The following is a 21,819-nucleotide window of genomic DNA, read 5'->3' on the forward strand; positions in this document are numbered from 1 at the left end:
CGCAAATGGAGGTGAGGGCGCCCTCTGTTGATGAAGATATCAGTACATCAGTTTGAGCTTGAGATGCAGCAGAAGCAGCATCCGCTCAGGAGCCGCGGGGCCTGCGGTAGGATCATGGTTTTACATATAAAAACATAAAATGTCGATAATGACAAGCTGATATACGATAGTTCAAATGCTGTAGAAACACACACCTGCGTGTGTTAGTACGTTAAAACGTAAATAAGGATATCTGTATCGTCTTAAAAAGTTGTTTACTTGCAGTAGCATCTGCTGGATAGCTTGCAAGCTACGTTACACGATGTTTAGTTTTATCCAAGTAAATCTTCGCTTTGTTATTATTCCAGATCGTTTCATGCATTTGTTATTATTTGTTGCGCCACAGTTAACGATTTTAACGTTAAACATATATCTGGTCAGCTTTGTCGTTTTGTATTTGCTGATGTGACATTGAGGCTGATCTGGACTGAAGGGGACATTATTAATAGAGCTTTTTGTCAGGTTGTTGATCTCACTTTGTGCTTCACAGGTCCTATCGTTTTTCAGAATAAGCGACAAAAAGTATACCATCTTTCAGTAGATTATCGTAAATATATATATTTAAAACTGCACCATATTTGATATAGAAAGTCAGTGTAACTTAATAATGTTTTGAACATTATTTCTCCGGTGCTAACGTTAGGTAGTTTCATTTGTAGTTAACGTTACATTATGTTAAGTCGTAGTCGTTAAACTATGTTCATCATTTTAGCTCATATTCTCTCATTGTTTATTTGTTTATCTTGTTTTTAAAACCTTAATTTGAATGGTATTATTGTGTAGGATGTTGACAGAAAATACTATAAGAAAAATATATTGTATGCCACCTCAATTTTTTTTGCATTGACCATATTGCACTTAATTTTAAATTCTAGTTTGACTGGACTGTATAATATATATTTACTTATTAGAGCAATTACAGTAACACTGAACCTGCTTACACACATAACCCATGTTTTTACAGTACTCAAGTACATGTAACGTTACAGTTGGTAGTTGGGCTGACCAATTTGGCCTAAAATCGATCAATGAACAATTATTTTATTTATTTTATTTCATTGCCCTCATAGTTCACTGACAAGTTTTGTCCACTTAATGCTCACATATTTTAAATTAATTGAATGATTTTAAAATAATTGAAGGAAACACACACTATCTACTATCTATGATTATTTACTAAAATCTACGTTAAACAACTGATGTTAAAAGACACATTGCCCAAAACGTACTTCTTACAAAAAAGGTTTCCAACTGGAGCTTGTTAACGGCACTTGACACTTGATAACACTCGCTCCAATAGGATTGCAGCTGTATGTGTCGCCCACGCTGGTCACTGCTTCCAAACCGATCAATCACAGAGCTTGCGCTTTGCGACGAGTTACATTTTTAATTATTATTTTTTTTTATAAAAAAGGTGCGAGGTTATGCGAACATGCTGAACTAAACGCGTGCACAAAACACAAAAGTACTTTACACACGGTTGGGTAAGTAATTGAAAAAAATTACCTGGAAAAATTAGATTGATTATAGTTTCTGATTGTTGATTTCAATTAATTTTTAATTAATTTCTCAGCCCTAGTTGGTAGATATTTTTACTGTAAAATAAAGCGTGTATATATATATATATATATATATATATATATATATATATATATATATATATATATATATATATATATATATATATATATATATATAAATAAAAAAAAACACGTGACCATCAAAAATAGAAGTACATTCTTTATTTGCTTCTTTGGGGCTTCTCCACACTGTAACTCTCCTGGATGTGGGAAAGTTAAAGGCAGACTCATCAGAGAACAATACATGTTTCACATTGTCCACAGCCCAAGCCTTTTCGCTGCTAACTCCATTGCAGCTGTCAATGTATTTCTTAACATGTCACAAATCTGTTTAAAGCAAAAGTTTTTGTACGTTGAACAATGCATATTTATTCTTTTACAGTATTAAGCTTAGTACTGTACAGAAGTGTGTTTTTACATATTTTAAGTTTAAAAATAATTGCATTTACTAAATTATAATTATTAAACAAAATTTTTTTGTAGTTTAGCAAATTAGCAAAGCATTTTAACATTATCTCTTGTTTGGTCTTAAAAAAATGTTCAAACATCTATTTACATACAGTGTCCCAATTATTTTCACTAGATATTATTGGTTGCTGGCAATCATCGGGGGTCCAGATGTAGTTGCAGGAGAATCACGTTGCCCCCACTGATCCACATATCCCACACTGCATGGCTTCAATTGCTGGTGACTCGCAGCGTGTCTCCATTACCCCAGTCCTGCACACCCTCATGCTGGGGTCTCAGGCCTCTCACAGACTGACCAATGACTGCTTGGATTGTTCTGCCTGTCAGCCTGTCTGCCTTCTCCATCACGGGGATATGGATCGTGTAAGTGTTTATGTCATTTATGGTTTATGACAGATCAACCAAAAATTTCAATTTGATGTCATACATAACAGTCATGTCATTCCAAACCCATATGATTCCTTTATGTCATTATATGTAAGATGAAACATAATGATACAGTTCAGTGCTCCCACACATAGTCTTTACTTGGGCGGGCTGCCCAGGTATATTAACAAACGCCCAAGTAAATTTAGTGACATTTTTCTACTGTTACAATAATTAAAAAAAAATGTTTGTGTCCGCCCAATATAAACAAACATTTAGTACATTTGGCAAACGATTTAGTAGTGGAAAATCTTCTCTCCTTTCTCTTGTTTCATACGTCCTGTTTCATTAGGTTCTGAATCTACAAAAATGTCTGGGATTTGGTTTTGCGTTCGTTTTCTATGCTGTGGTTAATTTTTTTGCGCATAGCCGCGAGAGAAAAATGTAATAATTAATTCTTTAATCTAAATGTCTCAGAAAAACTGAAAAAAAAAGAAATTGTACATCATTAGAGACGGGTCATTAACTCATTAGTCTTAATTAAATACGTTTTGTTCTTGTAATTATCATAATTTTATAAGATTTTGCCTATTTTTCTAAATTTTTTCTGTCATTTCTTTCTCATTTGCTGTATATTTTATTCATTTGATTGTCAACATGTTACATATTTTATCCATCTAAAATGCTTTGGCAATACTGTACAAAATGTCCTGCCAATAAAGCAACCTGAACTTGAATGGGAGATAGAGAGAAGCAGATTTGACCTGGTAGTGGGTGCGTGTGGCTCCTAAATAGAGAAGTAGTGGATTTTTTTTATTTACTTTAACCCATCTAAAAGAATGTTTTAACCAGATAATAATAAGATTAGTGTTGAAATCAAAATATGTATTGTTTGTTGTATATGGTTAACTATTTATGAACTGTGTGTAAAGGGTGTGTTTCAATCCGGCTACCACCGCAAGTATATTTCAAACCTGTGGCAAGCACTGCAGTTATTTACTATTATTATATATCATAAGCAAAAGTAAATTTAATAATAATATACATTTTAAAAAAATAATTGCATATACTAAATGTAGTTTTATAATTCCCTCTATAGTTTATGTGATTCATTTGTTAAATGTCATATACTTACCAACTGATAATCCTTTAATATTTTGTTCTTTAGTTACGCCATGGCTGTAATGAACCATCATGTATGTCCGGTTGAGAACTGGTAAGTTAACCTTGTAAATACTACTCCATTGTAATTGATATTCACATTCCTAAGTTTCTAATGATCAACATGATGTAAACTTGGGTGAAAAACTCAGTAAATATCGTATTACAAGCCTTTTTGTCTCAGATTGATGGATTTAGAAAGTACAAAAAAGTTTTTGTATAATTGTAAAAATGTTGAACTCCTGGTTGTGGTGCACATGTGGCACAAGCTGTTATACTGTAAATCTGGCCCAGAGAGTGAATATAATATATTTATATGCAGTTTATGTTAGAGGCCGTTACGGGTAGCACGATCGTCTTATAGCGAGAAGGTCACTGGTTCGAGCTTCGACTGGGGCAGTTGGCATTTCTGAGTGGAGTTTGCATGTTCTCCCAGTGTTGGCGTGGGTTTCCTCCAGGTGCTCCCGTTTCCGGTTTCAAAGACATGCGCTATATGTGAATTGGGTAGGCTAAATTTTTTGTAGTGTATGTGTGTGAATGAGTGTGTATGGATGTTTCCCAGTGATTGGTTGCAGCTGGAAGGGCATCTGCTGTGTAAAACATGCTGGATAAGTTGGCGAGTTATTCCGCTGTGGCGGCATCAGATTAATATGGAACTAAGCCAAAAAGAAAATGAATGAGTTTATGTTAGTAGTCTGCTAAACTGCTGTGAATGTCTTACAGATTTACATTACAAACTGTCAAAAACAATTTTTAAATATATATGTGTTTGTATGTATACGGTGTTCTTCTGCAGACATCATGTTATGTTCTGTATCTTTCTGTTTGTCTGAAAACAAAACATTCGGTAAAAGCAGAATGACGGTGATATGCGTACGTCTTTTTCACCTAGCAACAGCCGTACACACAACAGCAGCTCGATGACGCAAGCGTACCAGGGTTCAGAAGAACAAAAGGCACTGTAAACACAAACCAGCCAAGGTGGCGGCAAGGGGGGGCAATCAAACTTGGGTACAGTCAAGGCAATTTAAGTGTGAAAGCACTCTTAGTCCCTCAGTGTGAAAAGATGGATCTTAAAATCATACAGTTACGGTCGAGAAGGGTTCAGATCTGCAGCTGCTGCTGGAAACCGAAATAATCCGTAGGACATGGAGGGTTTTTATATTTAGAACAAGTTTTGTGCACTGTATACAAACAAACACCCTCAAGAATAAAAAATGTCAGTTTAAATAGGCCAGAGCAGAGGTGTGGACTCGAGTCATGTGACTTGGACTTGAGTCAGACTCGAGTCATGAATTTGATGACTTCAGACTCGACTTGACAAAATATCAAAAGACTTGCAACTCGACTTGGACTTGAACATAAATGACTCGGACTTTCACTTGGACTTGCGCCTATTGACTTGTAAAGACTTGCTAATTTCTATAAAAAGCCCAAAGATAAAAAGTATGTTGACACAGAACGCTCTATCTCTGCGTGTGTGTGCGTGTGTGACAGAGAGCATGCACGCATACTTTCGACCACTAGCGCTTTGTGGCGCACTTCCGTGTTTTTGCACCAGCGGGAAATTTGAAGATGCCATTTTCATTCTGACTCAGAGAGTGAAATAAACACATCCGCGATCTGCTCCTTTTGTTTTTATCAGCGGATTTACAACATCTGTCAAAGGTAAGAGACTTTACTACTCGCAATGTGTTACTGTTGTGCAAAAGCATTGTTTTACTGTTGTGTATAAGTCAATGAACTTCAGTTTTTTTTAAACCAAATTTACCCTCTCGTGATTTATATCATATAATTATGAATGAACATGGCTGTAATTTATGTTTTTGCATTTGGTGGTTTGTGTCAATGCGCATATTATGTTTTATCTTTGTGTTTTGCACATCCTCTGACAGTATTTTCTAACTATTTAATTAGTAGTAACATTAATTACATGCCATAATAACTAGATATATAATTTATTTTTAAAGCTCTTAAAACTGTAAAAAAAAAAAAAAGAAAAGTTTTTTTGTTATTTTCTGGTGACATTTTGCAATAAGGTTTCTTTAGTTAATCTATGTACTAACATGAACTAATAATGAACTATACTTCTAAACCTATATTAATTATAGTTTAACATTTACTATTGCATTATTACAATTTAAAGTTATGCTTGTTAACATTAATGTTAATGCACTGTGAGTTAACAAGATTTAACCAATAATTTTATTTCCATTAATTAAAGCATAAAATAATGAATACTGTAATGAACTGCACTGCATTGTTTGTTCACATTAGTACATGCATAAACTTAACTAATTAATACAACCTTATTGTAAAGTGTTACATTTTTCATATTTTGGATTAATACTATTAATTTTATTTAGTATTTAAAACCTTAACGGTATTTTTATTATTGTTGATGTTATGCCTCTTAGCAATATTTTAGTCCTCTATATGGTTTTTAATTAAATTTTTTATTGCGAGATTGTAATGTAATGCATATATATTGTTGAATTTCTGTTTGTTTGTTTTTCTGTATTTCCCCCTCTATATTTAAGGATTATCTACTATTTTTAAAGTACTTAAAACCAACCATCTAATAAAAAATACAATTAACAATCACATTTTGTTTCATGAGTGTCTTTGTTCCTGTTTTGTAGGACTCTTATTTTAACAGATTTCATTTGGAAACACTTGACTGATCATTCAATTAAAGTTTTACCTTTTTATTCCATCACTCAATGAGATCATTTAATTGTGAGTTGAATTACTCCATTTGTAATTGTTTTTAAATAAACTAAAAACGAAGACTTGTTTTATTCAGTTTGTTGAATGTGAACTTCTCTACTTTACATATTAAAAGATATTTAAAACCACTATGAATGTATTTAAACTAATATTTAAATTTATATAACTGTTTCACTGTGGGTATTTCTATTTTAATTTATTTAGCACATTTATTGGCTATGCAAACATGAAAACAAGTTTTAGATACTTTGTGGCTCTTATAAATGGTTAAACATAACAATATCCCTGCAGAAAAATCCAGCGACAGCCAGCCTAGGCTGGTAAGCTGGTTTTAGCTGGTCGACCAGGCTGGTTTTAGAGGGGTTTTGGTCATTTCCAGGCTGGTTTCCAGCCATTTCCAGCCTGGTCTTAGCCTGGTCTTGACCAGCCTGGTTTAAGCTGGACATAGCTGGTTTTAGCTGGTCATCTCCCAGCCTGACCAGCTAAGACCAGGCTGGAAATGGCTGGAAACCAGCCTCGAAATGGCCAAAACCCCTCTAAAACCAGCCAACCAGCCTAGGCTGGTTTAAGCTGTTTTTTCAGTAGGGATTTTTGACAAAATGTTCTAAAATGATTGTTTACAAGTGCCTAAGTGGGATTCGAACCCCGTTCTTTATGAAAAGAAAGAAAAATCTGATTGGCTCTGACATTACTTTCACCAGTGGGCAGGTACTTCAATCTGATTTGCTGGTCTCTCACGCGCGTATTCAGTCTCTCTGCGTTTGCTTGAGTTTTGTCCACACTGGCGCTTCATAATTTTCCTGCTTTTGCTCTCCAGAGATCCTCCTGATAAATTGATTATTCCAGAATGTTGATATGGTTTATATATTGCTAAACTATTTAGTAACAATACACGAAAAACTATGAGGTTAAGGTAAATTCTATAATAAATACTAGTGTTTTTGAGAGTTAGGTATACTGCCTATGTTTAAGCCTAGTATTATTTACAAGCTGTTAATGAATGCTTCAGCATACTGTAGTATTAAGAATAGTGAACTAATAAAATGAAATACAGAGTGTAGTTTTACTACAGTAAAGTGTGGTGAATTGTAGTATAATATACCCAATACTGTAAAAAAAAAAACTACAGCACTGGGTCATTTGTTTATATTACACTTGTGTTACCATAGCAACTATAATATTACCCCAACAGATTAATTAAAGTACTTTACTATAGTACTGTACAAAACCCTGTCTATGCCAATAGATGTGTTCAGGGGCCCTGTGGAACAGCTTTTCCTCAAAATGAAGAGGATGACATGGAAAATGTCCTCCACAATCTCATCAATAATGTGGAAGACAGCAGAGACTAGTTCACTTTATTTTAGTTGCCATGATAAAATGGGATTGATAATGAGATTTATTTAAAGAGTGAATAGTACAGTAGGCTATAATACCTAATCAAGTTTTTCCTTATTTTTATCACAGTTACATTTCTGCTTGCGTTAGTTATATTTTTTGTTTAAATGTTTTTTTTATTTGATTAGTATAGTGAACCTTTTGGATGTTTAATAAATGTTTGTAAAACAAAATGCATTCTTTACATCCAACCTCTATTATCTGTGTCTTTAAGTGTTTGAAACTGGAAATATCTCATCATAAAACATACAGCCAAAATGTTATGGTTTATTAGATTAAAAATTTAATATGTAAGTCTATTTTAGTATTTTGGTTTTTGTTAATAAATAGTCAATATTAATTCAATAGTCAATATTAATTATTAATTCAATATAAATCATATCAAAAAGCACAAAAGGAAGAGGAAACACAAGACACAAATTCTATATATAATCTCTGAGAGCGCGCAGGAAAATGTGTGCATTAGCAGTGCATATTTGAGAGGGAGAAAATTTGCGCGTGAGCAGCGTATATTTGAGAGCTCGCAAGCAGTTTTGTCCACAGAGGAAATCGGTGCACGAGCATCACACAAGGTAGAGAGCAAAGTTCTTCATTGTTATGTGAAGAAAACAATGTTATTGTTTGTATGAAGTAGCCTACTTCATTTAGAATATGTGCTACCATTTTACATTGCTGCTAGACAGATTTGCATCTCCATCTCTTTAGCACACACGAGATTCAATTGACAAAATACCAATTTCACTCAATTTTACTTTGCAGCATACAGGAGTTGTTGGTCTACTGCTGCCTCATTGAGGTTGTTTATGTAGTTTTAGTTAATCACAAGTTGATCACTGAAGACATAACATAGCACAACTAAACTTAATGAACTAGACAGCAGTAGACCTGCAATTTCTGTGTGATGTGAGGCAAAATGGACTCTTTTTTTGGTGGAACTCATTCTTGTGCAATAGGCTGTGTAGACGAGACGCAGCACTGTTTAGCACTTTTTCAGAAAATTACATTTGTATCTTTATATATCTAAGCAATGTTCTTTCATTAAAAAAAGGTTTGTTTATTTAATACAGATCTTACAGCCATACATAATCTGTTTAAATTTTATTTTTCTGTTAAAAAAGACTCGAAAAGACTCGAAAATCAAACTATAGGACTTTGGACTTGACTTGAGACTTGTTGCCTTTGACTTGGGACTTGACTCGGGACTTGCCTGTCTTGACTCGGGACTTGACTCGGGACTTGAGGGCAATGAATTGAGACTTACTTGTGACTTGCCAAACAATGACTTGGTCCCACCTCTGGGCCAGAGTATTTTTTTTTTGTAGAAAATGCAAAAGACAGTAGCTATGGATCCATCCACCTATTTTTATGCACATTTTGTCGCATGACGGAAACAGCAAGATGCAAATCAATTTTGAAAATGTGCATACAAAATGTATGCGCATAACTGAGTAAGATAAACCTTTTATTCGATAAGTAAATATGCACATAAACTATGATGGAAATACTTTTACCAAACAAATTCCAGTATGCACATAAAAAAAAAACTTTGATATTGTTATAAGGTCATGTAATGATGTGTGTGAATGGATAAACCTGGCTGAGCACATTGTAAAACATCTGAAATGTTGTTTTGATCATTCTTAATTGCCTTTCAGAGTTAGTGTAATTACATAGTTAATTACCTTCAGAACTGTCGAGAGTGTCTGTGCATCGCATCTCACGCCTTTAAACACCACTACATGTGTATTGTTTGTCTGCATTGTCTTCTAAGTCAAGTTATTTATTAAATAAGGAAAAGATTGACGCAGCTTCTCCTACCTCAATAAATTCCATTTTTACTTTTGATATTTGGTGCCAGTTAATCAGAAAGGGACTATTTTGTTCTCTTTGATTTATTGGATCAAATTGCTGCTTTATTCGCATGTCTTCTATGCGATATTTTAGTTTTGCTTATAAATTTCATTCGCATCTTTTGATGGAAACATAGTTACTGTCAGTAAGATAAGGTCCAGTGTTAAAAAATATGATTTTTTTAATCATTCTTGATTGACTGAAGATTCTGCTGACAACTCATTTATTTTTTTTAAAGAAAATTTCATGCTTGGTTCTGTTGCATCATAGGTCATACAATTTGACATGCACAGAGGAAACGGCTAAGAGGGGCTTCCCAAAGACCTGCTGTACCCTTCAAGACATCCCCCTTATCAGGTGAAAACCACAAAATGACCAGATTTGGAGACTTTAGGTGGTACTGTTTTGCATCAACATCTAAAAAGGTTGTAATATCTGGATTTCTGCTCTTTTACCAGTAAATGTGGTTGCTATCCACCAGAGAGCTGTCTCTTCAGTTTGATAGGCAATGTTGGGGCCTTTATGGGTAAGAATCAGTTTCAGTATGACTGAAAATGACACGAGAACAAGTCAAGATTTTTACACTATTTTAAAGAAATCCTTAAAGAGCCCCTATTATGGGTTTTTGAAAATGAGCTTCCATGCAATGTGTAACACAGCTCTAAGTGAATGAAAACATCCAGCTGAGGTTTAAATCTAAATGTGCATCTTGTTTAAAACTAATGATTCTTTAGTAAAATAATTGACTCTGAGTCAAATAAAATAAGAGTCGGATCTTTTGTTTGATCGCATCGACATCGTTATGGTAAATCACCAAATATGTACTTCCAGTTTCGTTAAAATGTGCACACGCTTTCCCTCCACACACTAGAGGAGGCACGGGGATCACTGGACTGATCATAACGCTAAGAGGACGATCACTGACAGATGGAGATTCGGCTGCTGGAAATAATGGGTTAAAATTAATTTTCACAACAATACCACAGTATAGCCAACCAGTGGCTGTGCTTGTTCCTGTAATTTTTCAGATTTTTAATACAATAATCTACGCTGTAATGCAGGTAGTAATCAATTAGTAAAGTTTTAATCACCCCACGCGGCTTATAATCACATATTTGTTATAGATCAGTGCTTGCACTGTATTAAACTCTCAGGTTAAATCTGTATGGGGCTGTTCACAAATCGCGTCCAAAACCACTTTAAAAACATGACATGTGCTTCTTCCTTTACCGATTTTAAGTGCGTTTCTGAACTGGCGATCTTCTGCTGTTTGCCTTTGCTATGGCCACCATCAGCTGTTCCTACACACACGGGGCACGGTCAATTTTCAAAATAGTTCAACTTTTGCCATTGTGTGGATTAATACTGAATGTGTGTAGTTGTTATTACTTGGGATTAGGTTTCAGAGTAGAGCAATATGCTGGTCTTTAACTGCATTCATTTATTGCATTCCTGCATTGGGCTCACACATACTCTCTGGCTGCTATTTCAAAGCCATGGTGGGCTTTTCTCTCTGTCTTGTGCTGAACGCAGTCGACCAACTGCAACAGACTGGATCATTGGCCCAATCAGCGCAGATTAGCTTCACACTACGGAGGGGTTTGGGAACAAATAAGTCGCTGAATGATTCATATGGGAGTCGATAATTAGGTAAAAATAAATGCATATTATAAGACAATGAATGTGTTATTGACCTTGCATGCAGGTCAAACCAAAATATCCCCCTTTTTAATGCAAAATAGGGGCTCTTTAATGATAAACAGGAATGGAATAGTCTTAGAATTCATATATTTTACATACTATATGAATGGAAAATAGATATTTATTAAAATAAACACAAAATGCAAAACAGTTTAGGTGTTTTTTTAATCAGCTTGTAATAAATTTACTTTCATTTTAAAGAACATTTAATTTTATGTATGACATAAAATGAAATATATATATGTAAGAAACAACTTTTCACCTCAACAAGAAATCTTGTGACACGAGATCTCGTTACACCCCTTCTAAAAAACCTTTTTTTTAAACTATAGCAGACTTGATCATTTATATTTATGGTGATATATGTGTGTGTAGTGGTCATGGTGTGCATGCTGCGATACGCTCAAGTGATTGAACACAGTCATCACTGCTGGACCAACACAAGTGCTTTGGTGTCCGGCTGCATCAATGCCCTTGGGTTGGTCATGGTGGGCAACTTCCAAGTAAGTTGGCTCATAACTTAACCCTGTTTTATACCAATCTATATAGTCTTGCATTTCTCTCACTCTTTCTCTCCATGTTTTTTGCCTCAGGTGGATCATGCCAAGACGCTTCACTATGTTGGAGCAGGTGTAGCTTTCCCCGCAGGCTTGCTGTTTGTGTGTCTGCAGTGTGTTCTGACATACCGTATAGCAGAGACAGCACTGGACTACTGGATGGCTCATGTACGCGTGGCTCTCTCGGCTGGAGCTCTCGTATCACTTGTCCTCAGTATCCTTACTAAAAATACTAATCACTATTTACAGTTTAGCATATCAGTATATACAGTCATGATCTAATACATGAAAATCAAATTTGTTTGAATACACTTGAACATGATGTTATTGGCATAAAACGCAGTGTGGCTAATTGGTTTTTAACAGAAGATTATAAAAGATTAAGTTTGGCAGTTGGGTTTTCACATTGCTAACATTTCAGTATTGGCCGTACTTCATCAAATGTCAAAGTTTGGCAAGTGAAAATCCCAGTTTTGTTATTTATTTATTCATTCATTCATTTTATTTTTGGCTTAGTGTCTTTATAAATCAGGGGTTGCCACAGTGGAATGAACCGCCAACTTATTCAGCATATGTTTTACACAGCAGATGCCCTTCCAGCTGCAACCCGTCACTGGGATACAGTTATGTTGTTATAGCAAATATTTTTAAATATATTTTTTGGGGGGAACTAAACTAAACTATAAACATAAATTTAATTTACACAATGGCATGTAGTCTTCAACTAGAGTATTTTTTGGTGGGCAAATGCAATAATAAAAAAAGAACCGTTTGAAAATAATAGATAAAATTAAAATAAAATAGCCAAATTCATACAGTATATCTGAGTACGTTACAAAAATGTGGTACTAAAACATCATGTAGACTGTTAAAATGTCATTTTTTTTGTGGCCTTTAAACTAAAGTTGTTGTTTTTTAAAAAAAAAAATACTTTTCATGTTTTTAGCTTAAAAACAATTTCAGATAATAACAGATTTTTGGTGCATAGTTTTACAAATTTGGTATCTCACGATTCATTATTCACAATAACAGATTTATCAAAAAAAAAAAAAAATTATACAAAAGTTCAATAATTTGATTACTAATAGAAAAGCTCTAGTAGACTTTGACAGTTTACAAATTTCAGTTAAGTCCATTTATTGTTATGAAATCAAAATAGATCTGCTTTGTTAGCTTACATCAGGTATGTAACGATTCACTCATGATTTGATACGATTGATACTAATCTCACGATTCAGTCACAATTTTTTAGCAAAAAGTATTTTATACAAAATTTAGATGAAGAGCGCTTTTGTTTTTTTGTTTTAGATGCTGCACATTATTTGCAAAATAATATATTTTCTGCCATTTAAAAAAAGTCCCTTTAAGGCAAGTCATTTAACTTGGCGACCATCTTTGAAACACCTCTCGGCCAGTATGCTCGGACATTCCGTTTAAATAGGGAAACATCAAATTCTCCAAAATAACTTGCCCACTTTACGATTCTATTTCATATTACGAATAACCAATAAAAATAAACGACAAAGCTCGCGTCTGGTCTGATCCCCTCCCCCGGAGAATTGTCATTCTATAGCGATCACTGATTGGCTTCTGTAATGGAAGACGGGCTTATTTGCTATATAGTGTTCACTGATTGGCTCCTGTACTAGAAAGCGGGGCTTCATTCGCCATATTGACAGTTACACTTTTCCCCATTCAAAAGTATATGAGTGACATGTCTTGTGTATTTTATAGTTTTTGGCCATAATAAATTTGCTATTTTAAAAACAAACATAGGATTTAAAAACAATAATAAAAACTAAATAAGACAAGCTAAAACTGCAGGGATTTTATATTTTTAAAAAGAACTATCAGCATATGTATGTTTTCTGGCATAAGCTAAGGTCTTTGCACATTAACAATGTCCCCTGCTGATGAAAAAACTCTTTCACTGGGGACTGAGTGGAGAGGTAAGCCTTTCCTAAACCAGAGAGAGGTATGTACAGAGGTGGTCAATAGTCCCGCTGATCCAGTGGACTGGGCACTGGCAAAAATAAACTGATTATTAAATTACTAATTATATAGTAGGATAGAGACAGCAGTTGACTTATGTAGGTAAATAATTAATATTACTTGTATAATGCTTTGTAAACCTATCAGTGTGATATACGTAAGAAGAGATAACCTTGAACACTTTTAAATATTCAATAATAATAAGCAAATAATTAAAATATGCATAAATTAATTTGAAAATGCTGAAAAAGCTGGTTCTGTAACAGGACAACCTTCTCTTTCAGTCTGAAAAAAAAATCTTTACACTTTGACTATTGTAACACTCATGCACTGTGTGATCTCCGTAGCACATATAAAGCAAGCGGCGCAGTCCAGTCCATGTGGTTTGGCTTATAAATAGTTTTTTTTTTTTTTTGTATAGACATCTTTGACAGTAGTTTTTTTACTGTGCTGAGAGATTATGTGCATCATATTCGTTCTGTTAGTGGAAGTAAACGTCTTTTTGCAGTTTCTGGAGACAGTTTGAGTTTTGTCTAGCGCACTTTACTGCTGTCATTTTACTCTGCCGTCCCAGCTCTTGCTCACCGCTGGTGTGCAAGTAAACAGCGCTCCCTCTGATCAAAAAATGTATCACAATTTATTTTACATTTCTACCAGTTTGATTCATGACGTATTTTAATCGATTTTCAGCCGACTTACGGTGAATTGTTACATCCCTAGCTCACATTTCTGTTTTTGAGGTGAACAGTTAATCCAATTTACAAAAATTAATGTTTGTCTTGGTGAAAAATGTGAATGATATGGCATTTGTCTTGCTGTTCCTTCTCTGATGTCAGTTTAGTCAAAGTCAAAGCATCTTTGCTTTAAACCACTCCCATACAACAAATGCATTGCTTCGAGCACAAGATAGCATTGAGGAGTGCTAAAATAGAACTCCATTCTCCATTCTGTAATCCATTTTAGGAAAAACATCACAATATTAAAGACAGTAAGAACTTTAAGCTGTTAACCACTGAATTGAAAAGTCTTCCAGTATCATCTTTAAAATGTTTATTCATTCAAAAATGAAAATTCTGTTATAAATTACTCACCTTTTATCATTCCAATCCCTAAGATTTGTGGTCATATTCAGAACACAAATTAAGATACTTGATAAAATTCGAGAGCGCTCTCATCCTCCATAGACAGCAATTTTCTGAGACACTCAGAGTCCAGAAACATTAATAAAACATTCCATGTCACCTAATTTGATCGATTGTAATCATACAAAGCTCTTTTTTCTGCACCCAATAAGTAATGTAAGTACAACTTTGTTTGCATTTGTTTGATTTGTCTACGCTTTGTGTTTCATTTTATCTTCTGATCTACTTGTGGAAAACAGACTACTGCCTGCCATGGGATTGGACGGATCCTTAATCCACATTTCCTTCTTCCATATGGTAAAACTATTTAGATGGTGCTCTGTGGTGCAGCAGAAATATTAACAGTGTATTGAGTCATAGCTTGGCGCTGTGGACAGCCACCGATTTGCAGCGCTGGTGTGCGTACACTGATAGAAATCTTTGTTTAGAATTCTATAGTGCATGGCGCTGTGTGGTGTGGCACATCTGGTGTGCGACCCTCTTTACAGTCAGCAGCGCAAACTGCAAGCGTTGTATTGCTTGTAGTAATTGCACATCTTGATCTGAAGTAGAACATATAGGCATATAGCAAAGTTTTTACTTTTTGTTTTTTTTGCACACAAAAGTGTCCTTGGTGCTTTGTATGATAACAGTCCAACCACTGAAGTCACAGTGACTGTTCTGAGGATTTTTTTGGTTGCTTTTATGGAGCTTGGTCTCTTGACTATTGCTATATCAATGGTCTTAAAGGTTTAAGACACCCTGGAGTACTTTTTAAAAATTTAACAGAGCACCTGGCTAAAATTTTTGCAACTGTCAGCTTTAATTGTTGGTAAAACTGGATCGTTTGAAGCTTTTGTCGGCTAATTTCTTCCTCCGGGTTTAACATTTTTTTGGGGGTGGGATCAAAATCGGTGACGTAGCACAAATCTGCTTGTGGACTGATGACAAGTCAGTTTCTCATTATTCAAAACTGAGTTTTCTGATCCTATAAGAAGACACTGCTTCTAAATTATTTATAAGGGCATGTGCTTTCCGAAGCCTGTGAGACCGCTTGAAAATGACTGAGTGAGACCATGTCCGCGGACGACACGGGTCGATTGTTTCTGTGATCCAAAGGGTTTGTTACAATGTTTTTTCCTGCAACGCTATCAAGACCGATGCATCAAGGCTGTTGGTTTGCAGCAAGCATTTTTGTCGGGAGATGCTGCTGTGTTCACACATGTTTAACATCTTCCAGATTACTGGTATGGCTAATGATTGAAATAGATAGGGCAAAAGACCTGCTGCACTGCTGTCCACTGTGTCTGCATTCAGACCCAGGATTTAGAAGGAGAAAAGTCCTCCTCATTTGTAGTGTTAATATAAACACGATTATCTCTATAATGATGTAACAAATTGTGGTTATGTGTATATGAAATTACGAATAACAAATGTTGCAGGGCATTAAATTACTTTTATTGCTTTTTAACTTTGTAAATTATAAAATTGTTCCCCTTACTGTTCGTGTCCCATTTTGTGAGCCAACTGACAACAGTTGTTCGCTCCCGCCTTTTTCCCCCGCTCTGCTGGCCACGCCCACACCTCCCTCAGCTCACAGCGGTTCAAGCCCATCTCGGAGCATTTTTGAGAAATTTCTGAGTTAGACTCAAACCGAATGAGGAGGTTTCATAGCTATTTAAACTCAATTTCTGGAGGGCAGCAGCTCTGCACAGTTTAGCTCCAACCACCTCCAAATCACCCTTGTTTAAATGTCTCTAGTAGTCTTGAACATCTTAATTAATTGGATCAGCTGTGTTTGACTAGGGTTGGAGCAAAACTGTTCAGAGCTGCGGCTCTACAGGATTCGAGACCAGCAGTATGCTATATACAGTTGGAAGAGTTCCTGCAGAGTTTAGCTCCAACCCTGATCAAATACAACTAAACCAACTAAGTAGGATCTGAAGGGGCACTTGGTAATTATAGACAGGTGTGTTTGATCAAGGTTGCAGCTGAACTCTGCTAGAAGGTGGATCTCCAGGAACAGGAGCAGCCTAATCTAATCTATACTAATTTGTGCTCCAAAGATGAATAAAAGTCTTAGGGGATTGTAATGTTATGAGGGTGAGTAATTCATAAAATACTTTTCTTTTTGTGCGTGAGCTAATCCTGTAAGTCTAACCATTTTTTTAATGTCAACCTGTTTTTAATGTTGAAAGTTACTGTGGTCATATTCCTTAACTTCATTCTTCCTTTTCAAGGTGGTGTCTTCTTCGTGCATGAGAGTTTTGTTTTGCAGCATGCTGCAGCCATCTGTGAATGGGTCTTCACGGTTTTGGTCCTAGTGTATTACGGCACCTTTACTTATGAGTTTGGCACTGTCAACACTGACACCATGATGGCGGCCTTAATGAAACGCAGTCAACATCACCATCCAGGGTCATCGGTCATTATGGGGGGCATTAGTAAGGGTGTTGCAATGGGATGTGGCGCCCGTGGTCTAAAGTCACCCGGAGGCAGCAGCACTTCCACACACCTCAACTGCACACCAGAGAGCATCGCCATGCTTTAGGAGTTAACCACTAAAGCACTCGCTCAGACCTCAGCACATAGACTCTGAACTCTTCATCTGGCTCATGGATTTGAGAAAAACTGGTACAAGCAATACAGCGTTTACAGTGAGTTTGCAGACTTGCTAAATATAATCATAACAGTAACAGGTAAGGTATTTATCGTTCAAGTGTAAGATAACTCAAAGAGAGTCTCAGTAACCAGCAGAGATGATTCTTTCCCCATGAATCATGGGAACTTTGAGAGAAAGGATTTAAAACTGCAATAATTCATCTCCAAAGGCACATTCACACTGACCATGACAAAAAGTGTTTAGGGTTAACCTAATTTCCCATTGGTTGAGGAAATTAGGACATCTTGTAGAGTGCTGCTTGGAAGATGCATTTTTATAGCTGAAACCCATAAACTATTTAGCATTTTAACTCATCCAATTTTTTAATCCTAAGGTTATTTATGTGTTATTATAATTTTTTGTACTTAATTTGTTTCGCTAATGTCATATGTATTAAAAAAAAACAATTCAAGAAATAGAAAGGTAATAGTGAGGGGTTTACTTTTAATCACGATGTTCACTTATTTATTTTTATTTATTATGCTTTGAAAATGAAAGTAGTACAAAACATCTCTTCTTTGTTGCTTAACAAAAAATTATTTATTAATTAATTAATCAAAACTAAATTAATCACTTGAGTCATTATTCCCTTTTACACATACAGACATTTCGCGAAAATTACCAGCTATTTCTGGAAAGGGATCATGTGTGAATGGGCCCTTTTTTAAAAATACTGGTAAATTTGTTCTGGCAATTTTTTGGAAAGAGAAGCTGTAACATTACAGGTAATTTTGCTGAAATGCTGCACTGTGTGAATGCAGGGAAAATTGCCAGAAAGAAATTACCAATAAGAACATTCAGACACATTCACATCCATGCTGTGTACGAAAATAAAAATCTTTGAATATTTTCCCAGACACATTTAGCTGCTAGATGTTAGTCAGATAACGTTCTATGTTCCTTCTTCAGTTGCTTTACGCGTGTGTACGCGAAGCAGCCAGTAAGTGACAGCACAAACGCATATTATATACCAAAAGCCCGACCCCTTCTATGTTTACAAATACAAGCGCAGCCGTTTAAAGGTTATTTCTGGTTAATTATGTCAGATTTAACTCGCATTTTGGAATGGATGTATGAATGGTCTTTTCCGGAAAAATTCTGGAACGTTCTTGCCTGTGTGAACAGTGTTTTTTCTTCATTTACCGGTAAAGTCATTTTGATAAATTTCTATCACTGTGAAAGGGGCTAATGATTTAGTGATCAATACTTGATAGCAAAGAGCTTAGAATGACCAAGAGGCGACACTCTAGTGTAATTTGGGAAATAGCCACTTGAAGGTGCGGCGGCCATTTTGGAATGAAAACTTCAAAAGAACAGAAGCATATTATAAGTCTGTTAAATAAACTATTAAAAGTGCTGATGATTGTGGTAGTAAGTGTTGTATTGTCGTCTTTCAGGTTGTATCTCAGCTTTAATGAGCTTTTTAAATAAATAAAAAAACAAACAAAGCAGCTGCTTGCCATCACAACAGTAATGCGATTCAATGGACAGCCGATCACTTTCACTCCAAAATGGCGGAGTCCGGGGCTGTTGCTGGGCGCTGCTGTGTCAATGGAACGTTCTATTGAGTGTCGTCTCTTGGTCATTCTAAGCTCTTTGTTGATAGTTACTAGTGTTTTAATTGAATCAGCATTTTTAAATTTCAAGGATTTGCTGCCACCTACTGGCTGTTTTATTGTCAGTTTTTTATCCATTATGGACGGCCAAAACACACTCAAAATAGTTTTTGTTTAACAAAGACAAGATGGTATTTATGTATTTATCTTTGTAAAATAAATTAGCACATCTTTTGTTTTTTATAACTTTTTTTACAATTCCATTAACTTGTTTTTCTTTAAAAAGGGCAGTTGTTAGCTGTTGGTAAACAGCAAGACAGGTTTTTAGGTATATCAAGGGTCACCATGACAAACAGAAAAAGCATGTTACTTTATGTTAGTGCAAGCTATTTCAAAGTCTCTTTAAGACAAGTCATTTCACTTGGCGGCTATCTTTAAAACGCCTCTCAGGCAGCATGTTCAGGCATTCTGTTTGAATGGGAAAACATCAATTTCTCCAAAACTGCTCTCCAAGATTATGATTGAATTTCATATTTGGAATTATCAGTAAAAGTAAACATCAACTGTCTTTTTAATTTAATTTCTAAACGTCCGATTCACATAAAATCTGCACAAACTCACGTCTGGTCCCAGCCCCTCCCCCAGAGTATCGTCAGTCTATAGCGATCAATGATTGGCTCCTGTACTAGAAGGCGGGCTTTATTCACCATATTGACCATTACACTTTTCCTCATTCAAAATGCTATTAGTGACATGCCTTGTTTATTCTAAAGTCTTTGGCTAGTCTTGGTCTTTCAGGGAATACATTTTTTTTTAAATATAGAATGAAGAAGTTGTTGGAAACTAGTGGGATGATTTTGATATTATGTGACTGGGGTGTAGTATATTAATAGTCTACATTTATCTTTTTTCAGTTCTATTTATTCTTAATAAAAGTGTCAATTTTAAATATTATCATGTTGATCAAAATGTGTTGTTCACAGAGTTGGGTTTTCACTGAGGGAACTAGTGTGATGCTAACTTCTGGGTGGCCTACAAAAATAAGGAATCGTTGCAGCACTCTAATGGTTGTCAGCAAAGTGTATGTCTGCAGAAATATGATGTGATTTGAAGCAATGGCCATTATTCACCAACTCTCATTTGGTCTCCTGTCTTTGTCAGTGTGAATCTGTTACAGAGACGTCAGCAATACTGACAAATTCGTCTTAAGTAGATAATTGGCTAAACCTGTCCAACCCCCCCGTAACCCTGTTTAATCTGCATAAACTGTGATTACACGACAGGTCAAGCCATCACCGTAGCAATGGAGAATTTTGAGTTAGTCGCACCAGCCATTGATGCCAAATGTTGGGTTGCAATGAGGTTGTATAAATTGTCAGTCTATAACTGAGCAGTCAAAAAAAAAAAAGCGATCCTTTTTAATCATACCTGATATGCAGGTAGTTCATGTTCATTCATTCCTGGTGTTCGCAGCTTAGTTTGATCTGTGGCACTGTAATAGCATGACCTTTGGTGCTGTGGACCTTCTGTCCTATAGCTCTAGATACAATGTGGTTAAGACTTTTTTCATTCCAACTGTTATAAGTAACATTTAAGTGCAACATTTTGGTGCTTCAGCCAAAAAATTTGTTAACACTTGATCAAAAACTGCCTGTGTCGATCAGTTGCATCCCAGGTATGCTGCGAACAAATTTGTAATATTTCAGGACCACAAGAAACAAGATGTTAGTGTTTTTTGTTTTAGTCTGTCTTTTGCATTTTAAAATTTCAAAATCGTCATTTTGCTTATATATTCACCATTAACATTTTTAACAACAGATTTAGCATTTTCTCAAACTAGTCAAGTTTTGTGAGCGAATGCTAAGATTCATTTAGAGAATGTGAAAGTTTTGTGAAATAATGCTGCGTTTAAAAGTGCTGTATGCAAGTTTTAGACTCTTTTAAAGCATACAAATACCATAATATGTTTGTAGATATTTAGGAAACATGCCAAGTGAACACCCTTGTTTATCTGAAAAACAATGCAGCCAGATATTCTGCTTTGAAAATGTGCTTTCTGTGCTGGAACGCTGTCTTTGTTTTGGGTCTTTTAACCCACCCAATGCCAGTTTAACCAATTAAATTTCAGTACTCGGGTTGCCTTGGTGGAAAACTGTGCATTTATTTATTCAGAAAGGCTTTGAAAGAATATGTCCATGACTGAAATGTGACTTTCAGTGGACAGTAGCAGACTCCGAAATGAGACCGATTCAGTTCCACATGAGGTTATTATTAGCAAATAAAATAAATATTAGGAAAGTAAACATTAGGTGAGCAGGCTACATTGCAACTGCATGTCCTAACAACAGGCTTCGTGATGAGATACGCAGTGATAAGCAGTTTGGCTGTTTGCACCAGACTAAACATGACAGAAATTTAAATACAGCCATTCAAAACAGAATATGCACTCAGTCACAAAATGGTAAGGTTTACAATCAATTTAATACATATTAACCCTCTTTAATATTATTAATGTACATGCGGAATCACTGATATGTGTTTAGTTCTAAAGTTCAATTTGAAACTCGTAGCTGATCTGACGTAAACTATCTGCTGCTGCTTTCAGTAGTATGGCAATAAATGTCATGTAAAATGGCA

General features: G+C 35.4%; 1 protein-coding gene across 3 annotated transcripts; it reads left to right on the plus strand.

Moving 5' to 3' along the window:
- The first annotated feature begins 41 nt into the window (after positions 1 to 41).
- Positions 42 to 21,319, plus strand: tmem150ab (transmembrane protein 150Ab). Of its 3 annotated transcripts, none has more exons than XM_087251478.1 (8): positions 42 to 501; positions 2,203 to 2,450; positions 3,622 to 3,669; positions 9,864 to 9,950; positions 10,052 to 10,119; positions 11,670 to 11,797; positions 11,888 to 12,065; positions 17,205 to 21,319. In XM_087251478.1, exons 2-8 carry the CDS (start codon positions 2,386 to 2,388, stop codon positions 17,513 to 17,515), a joined length of 885 nt encoding a protein of 294 aa, XP_087107604.1. In that variant the 5' UTR covers positions 42 to 501; positions 2,203 to 2,385; the 3' UTR covers positions 17,516 to 21,319.
- Positions 21,320 to 21,819: the final 500 nt, after the last annotated feature.

Source organism: Danio rerio, chromosome 5 (assembly GCF_052040795.2).
Source record: "Danio rerio strain M-AB ecotype USA chromosome 5, GRCz13ab, whole genome shotgun sequence".
Taxonomy (NCBI): domain Eukaryota; kingdom Metazoa; phylum Chordata; class Actinopteri; order Cypriniformes; family Danionidae; genus Danio; species Danio rerio.

Bases quoted from the DNA above. Each gene is read 5' to 3' on its own strand.
- tmem150ab (XM_087251478.1), top strand. From the start codon at position 2,386: ATGACTGCTTGGATTGTTCTGCCTGTCAGCCTGTCTGCCTTCTCCATC. The intron at 9,951-10,051 runs GTGAAAACCACA...CTCTTTTACCAG, and splicing joins CAAGACATCCCCCTTATCAG to TAAATGTGGTTGCTATCCAC. The intron at 11,798-11,887 runs GTAAGTTGGCTC...TTTTTGCCTCAG, and splicing joins TCATGGTGGGCAACTTCCAA to GTGGATCATGCCAAGACGCT.